Source organism: Anopheles coustani, chromosome 2 (assembly GCF_943734705.1).
Source record: "Anopheles coustani chromosome 2, idAnoCousDA_361_x.2, whole genome shotgun sequence".
In the NCBI taxonomy this organism is placed as follows: Eukaryota; Metazoa; Arthropoda; class Insecta; order Diptera; family Culicidae; genus Anopheles; species Anopheles coustani.
In genome coordinates, this window is record NC_071289.1 from 20,794,560 (window position 1) to 20,800,559 (window position 6,000).

General features: G+C 40.3%; 2 protein-coding genes across 3 annotated transcripts; both read right to left on the reverse strand.

Annotated features, from left to right (window-relative positions):
- Positions 1-1,135: 1,135 nt before the first annotated feature.
- Positions 1,136-2,408, reverse strand: LOC131263590 (protein ABHD11-like). The gene is made up of 4 exons (XM_058265814.1): positions 2,129-2,408; positions 1,892-2,065; positions 1,453-1,826; positions 1,136-1,371 (listed from the first exon to the last, which is right to left on the reverse strand). Exons 1-4 carry the CDS (start codon positions 2,369-2,371, stop codon positions 1,236-1,238), a joined length of 927 nt encoding a protein of 308 aa, XP_058121797.1. The 5' UTR covers positions 2,372-2,408; the 3' UTR covers positions 1,136-1,235.
- Positions 2,409-2,547: 139 nt separating this feature from the next.
- Positions 2,548-4,226, reverse strand: LOC131263198 (derlin-1). Of its 2 annotated transcripts, XM_058265365.1 has the most exons (6): positions 4,180-4,226; positions 3,907-4,094; positions 3,652-3,837; positions 3,390-3,581; positions 3,161-3,321; positions 2,548-3,090 (listed from the first exon to the last, which is right to left on the reverse strand). In XM_058265365.1, the coding sequence occupies exons 3-6, from the start codon at positions 3,802-3,804 to the stop codon at positions 2,832-2,834; spliced, it is 765 nt and encodes a 254-aa protein (XP_058121348.1). In that variant the 5' UTR covers positions 3,805-3,837; positions 3,907-4,094; positions 4,180-4,226; the 3' UTR covers positions 2,548-2,831. The 2 variants fall into 2 exon arrangements, with proteins under 2 accessions (XP_058121348.1, XP_058121349.1); XM_058265366.1 differs by lacking the exon at positions 4,180-4,226 and having other exon boundaries at positions 3,907-4,125.
- Positions 4,227-6,000: the final 1,774 nt, after the last annotated feature.

Genomic DNA, 6,000 nt, shown 5'->3' on the forward strand with positions numbered 1-6,000 from the left:
CGCGCGTCGTCTACCACACTCCACAGAGGTAACTGTCAATCGCATGGAAATGAGAATCGTCTCGTTGGCTACGGAGGCAGGAAAGCATCCCGCTTCGCTACTTTGTTGCGAACGGCACAACCTGCGTGTGATGAAAATCTACACCAGAATCTGTATTTCCAGACGCGAGATGACCCGCAAAGCGTTGCTTGCTTTGACCGATAACTAGATACCGTTGTTTCTGCCACTGACTCTGCTGCTGCTGCTGATGGCGATGATGAAAGTGATGATTATGAGGCTGACGATGATGATGATACTGCTCCTGCACACGCGAAAATACACGCAAATAAGCTACGGCGAACGAAACATAACATCACTTCGGTCCAGTATGGATGCTGTGCTTCATCGTGAATCACAAATTTCCCACGATCACGAGCGTTTTTCACTGTTTTTTGCGGAAAGTTCGACGTCCGTGTCCCGTTTTCCGAACGAGACTCTTTTGTGATTCTTCTCTCAGTTCGAAATTTGGAAAATGGCGAACTACAGACACACGCTCAAAACACACACAACCACACACACCTGGTGTAGACACGAGCGTCATCACTCTTTTTAAAACTCCGGTTGATGGAGGACCTGGGATCTGTACACTCGTTTACAGTGGGTACTCCAAGTGCTCCACGTTACCACTGCACATTTTACATTTCACATACCGTTTACTTTCATTATTGAAATGTTTAGGAGTACATCTTTCTGAAACACCTTAACTAATGCACATCTGTAGAATATCTCAGCTTTAGTTGGTTAAATGCTTAACATTCAGTGGATGAGTCGTGGTAAAGATTGGCAAAAAAGATGTAAAGTAGGTGATGTCAGTGATGTAATGTTCTGCAAGATTTTGAAAAATAAAAGCTTCATCGCCTTATAATTAGTATTCAGATATGGGTTTGGTGATCAAACTATAATCTTCATTGCTGTGATTTTTAAATAGTGACCAGTTTCAGTCATCGATCGCAAAACTTAGTTCGTAATCTAATCGAATACAGCAATCCTAAAGCGACCTGAAATACCATCTCCTTGGTAACGTTGGAATGAAGCTGCCGTTAGAATATTGTTGGTGGTTTCTCATTAATTAGTTTTCTTACGTAAAGCTGAGGCATAATCGTCAAAAACCAATAACAACATTTATTACCCTTCAAAGGATACTATGTAAATTCGTAAGTCGGCACAGCTGCTGTTGAACCTGAGATGTACGCATGCTATCCATTCAGGAAATCCAAAACTAATTTGGAAAACTCTGCTGATTTTTCACTGTGTACCCAATGTCCGGCGTCCTTTACGTACTTAATATCGGAGTTTGGAAATAGTGTCTTTATCAATGGTACATCCTTAGGCCTAGAGAACAGATAAGAAGAGTAGGAATCAATCAACAGTTAAAATTTACTTTACACGGAGAAATATGATCGTTATCCTTACTTCACATAATCTGATCGTCCTCCAGCGATAAAGAGCGTCGGTCCGTCGAACTTCACACCTGAGAGTGTGGGAAACTGCGCTACTCCGGTATGGAAATTCCTTTCCAAAGATTCCAGATTGATTCGCCATTGAAATCTTCCACTGTCCTCGTCGTTTTTCACGAGATTGGTAATTAGGAAATCGCGAAGGGGTTTTTCAGCAATAATACGGCTCAACTGGTCGTCTGCTATCTTGCGCGCTTGGTGGATGGTTTTATCCGGCGTTATTTGAATCATTTTCATAGATTGTAGGAAAAGCGGTATATTGGTATTGCTAGTCCCTAGTCCCGGAGAGGGCGAGATATCGACGATGATTGCCTTTTCCACCAAATGAGGCTAAAACGAAAATGCTATGTCTCAGTACTGAGGGTTTGATTTTCAAACAAATTCGATTTTCGTACATATTTCAAGGCCAACAGCATCATTGCCCGACCGCCCATGCTATGTCCAACTATAGAGGCTTGCTGAATTCCCAGTGTCTTGTAAACTGCTACGAGATCCTCAACCATGTGTTCGTAAGAATGTTCTCCGGTGTGCGGACTATCACCATGGTTACGGGCGTCGATGGCGTAAATCTGAAGCAAATTAAAAATGCAATTCACTTACAAATGATCATACATTCTTATACACTCAGTTACCTTACGAATGGGTTTGGTGTTTTTGTGGAAAGCTTTTGCTAAACTGTTCCAGTTAGATTTCGATCCAAATAAACCATGTAACACAAGTACCGGTGGGGCATCGTCAGTGGTGCTGTTGTTTTCATATCGAGTAAAAGCGAGCTGTACAGGTACAAGTCTTGTTTGCCGCACATTGCTGATGTGGAAATTGCGTAGAGAATAACTTATTCTTCTACTCGTGGGTCTTATTACACTAGAAAACATTGTTTCAGCTAAACTATTCACTTAGTAGATCTTCCGCCACTTGCTTCCTTCCAGGTTTGTTTTGATTCTATCATGACAGCTGACGTTAACTGCATCCTTCTAGTGCAACAAAATGCACTATGAATTTGAGGTTTGAAATTATAAAATAATCAATTGTGCTTTTCAAAAGGTGAACACGTTTACCCAAGATGTTAAATATTTATTTTATTTGAAAACCTATCGACTTTCGTTGTTTACATTTGAATTCCTTCAATACACACATAACAGCAAACAAAGATGACGAGGAAACATTGTAGACCGACAGTGGGAACGACAATACCAGCATTGTGTGAAGATGTTATCACTGACGACAACCTTCTTGTTCTTTGTATGAGGCAACATCAAACATGAGTTTAAATTTATCCAACCATTTATGGATGTCTAGTAGCCTTATTTACAATAAACTAAATGCCCCCTCTGATTATTCACGTCCCAATGTCTGACCGCGGCCCCATGCATGACGGAAGCCGGGCATTTGTCCTTGTGCTGGTTGCTGCACTGGGCGCTGTCCCATGGGAGGAACGCCAAATCCATGGGTACCACCTTGCACATCCGGAAAGTAGCGTTTGATGAAGAATGGAGTTTCGATGAGATTTGGTCCACCGAGCTCTCCGGGGTAGATAAACTTGAGGAAATAGTACGCGTGTCCGACGAAGATGCCCAGAAGAGAAAATATGCTTCTGTAAGAGCAGAGAAATAACTTATTAGGTTCGAGTGTTCAAAATGAAACAATATGATCCAGCTACATACCCCGAAGAAAGAATCATATTCATTCCCAGCAGCACCCAGGGTAGGTACATTGCCTTGAAGCGTGTGCCAAACCAGAAATTGACGATAACGTCCTTGTTTAGTTTACACCACACATACAGTACCGATAGAACCATGGGGTCCATCAAGATTGGGAGATCAATCTGGAGTATACAAAAAAAAATCATAATGAGTAGTGGAAATCGATGGTACTACTATCACCAAAACCTACCACAAGCCCAATGATGACACACAGGAACCAGTTGAAGAAGAGCATATAGAAATAATCACCGGGCTTCTGCTTGTAATGATCCGACTCTAATCTCAATGAGTAAGTGTACAGGAAATAGCAGTTCATCATAAAATGGAATCCTGTTCCTGGATTCAAAGGATAAAATAGTACTGCAGTCATCGGCCTCCATAACTAGAAAGATAATGAAAATAAAATGTTACTAATACTGTTAGAAAGATACAGCGGAGTAAACGAATCTTACCTGAAACTGGTAGAACAGGGGATATTGTTGAAGGATGAGATATCCCACAGGCAGGATACCGATCTTGGCCAGCAAGGAAATGCCGACAGTCGCAGAAAGCCAAATTCTGGTAAAAGGTGGTACTTGTTTGTACCATGTTTGGATATCACTCATGATGGAATCTTTTGCTAGGACGGTATGATCACACTGAAATGTCAGTTTGAGAAGAGTGTTAGCTTTTCAATTAAGAAACACAGTTTGGAAAGGCGCACTTACGTTTTCTCTCACAAATTACAATAGTTTCATCAGAAATAACGAATCGAAATGACTACTCCGTTTTTCTCCGTGTTGCTTTTGTTTTGATCTTCGCAGTGTCAAAAGAAGCTATCACTGACGTGGTCCTGAGGATAGAACAATTTATCCAGAAATTGGTGAAGCTAACTTGTTCCAGCAAAGGGATTCAGCTTTCTACAAGAAAAAGGTATTTCTACATGTTAAGCAACATACTAAAAAGCGATTATTATTTTAAATATCCAGCAATTAACAAACCTCTTTCGCCGCGACAGTATTGTTTACGATGACACGTCAGACTGACGTTTGCAGTCTTTCTCAAATTGAAATAAATATTTGAATGGGACAAATGTACAGGAACCTTGGTTGATATTTTAAAGTGAAATAAATAAAAATTAAATAAAAATATCTCAAATACGTTAGATATATTGTAATGGATGCAAAGCACCAGTTTACTTACCTGTCGCTGCAATCTAGCTTTAAAAACATTATATCAGCCATGTCTGAGGCGCTCTGGGGCGCGAAGAATGTTATCAGAACCTCAAACATGTTCGTTCCGCGATAAAGTCCCCGCCGGGAATGTGCGGAAAAATATCAAAAAGACTTGCTTCACTGTTTCAGTGACCCACGATGGATTCAATTTGAATGATAACGCTGTCGTAATTGTTTTTGAAACATAATAAATGCTACTCTTCTTGGAATAAACTCGGGTAAATCAGTTAGGCAGCGCTCTGTCAGCTATCGAACAAGACTAACACAACAAACACGACAAAAAAACGATCAAACTCATGCAATTATATGGAGGTGCTCTGTCAACCTGCATCGAACATGTCGGACAAACACGACACAGAACAAAACAGTTTGATTTTGTCGTGCAGGGCTGTATCCCACTGTGAAACTGTTATACCTTGTGTATTCTGCTACCTTGCTGACAGTTCTTCACGACAATTCGCAGAGCACCCTTCGAACAGTGTCGTGTTTGTCTGGTTTGTTGGACGGTTCACAGAGCGCTGGCTTAGTCTGCATATTCCCAAAAGGACTAGATTGTTCGTGTTGTTTGAATACAATTAGAAGAAAATGTCAACTATACATAAAATCGGCATTAGATGAGCATGTATGATATGACGGATTGGGATTCGGATTCGAAGATCCGAATCTCAGAATGGATTTGAATCGAAAGATTCGAATCCATGTAGGGATTCAGTTTCTCCATCACTACTTCCAGCCGAAGGAAGCTCAAAAAGCTAATAAAAGTTTCGCGATGTTTTAAACTTTGCGATGTTTGGGAAAAGCGTAGTCGCCATGATATTAGGGGCGTGGCCTGTTGTAGTGCGATGTTTTTCTTTGTATTTTGTAAATGGCGGATCGATGATATGTGTTTATGTAAGGTAGTAGCAAAAATCATATGGCTAGACAAAATTTCGCTAAAGTTTTTGCCCCGATGGTAAATAAAAATGTATGCGCTTTTTGTCAGTGCATACCAGTATGTTTTACACCTTCGATGATTCTGGGTTATCTGTAACTTTGCAAAAATGCAAATTGTATAAATTTTGCGACAATGTTTGCAATGAAAGACTTACGACAAACCGTTTATGTAGACAAGTTTTATGAAATATGTATGCAGAAGACTTTGACATAATAAAAATTCACTAAGAAGTAATATAAATTGGTGTTATCATTTACTTCATTAGTTAATGTAATCAAATAATAAGCAGCTTCGAAATGACCCTGAAACTTTACCATACGACATTGATGAAAAACAATAATTTGATACATTTGCCTTTTACGAACGACAAATTTAGAGCAAACAAATCACCATCCGCCTCCATCCGATCGATATTCCATGGGAGGACGCACACACACAAAAGCGTGATAGACGATGTTTTTTAAATTTTCCATTTATTTTTTGCCTGATATAATAGATGTAAGACGACGTCGGTCTTTTATTTACCTACAACGTCTCGGTACACCAGACATTACTGGATCTTCCACAAATGAATTTCCGGGACAACGTTGGTTCGGCGTTGGTTGGTTCGGCTCATTAACGTCCCTCTACGTCCCCCCATACATTGGGGTGGA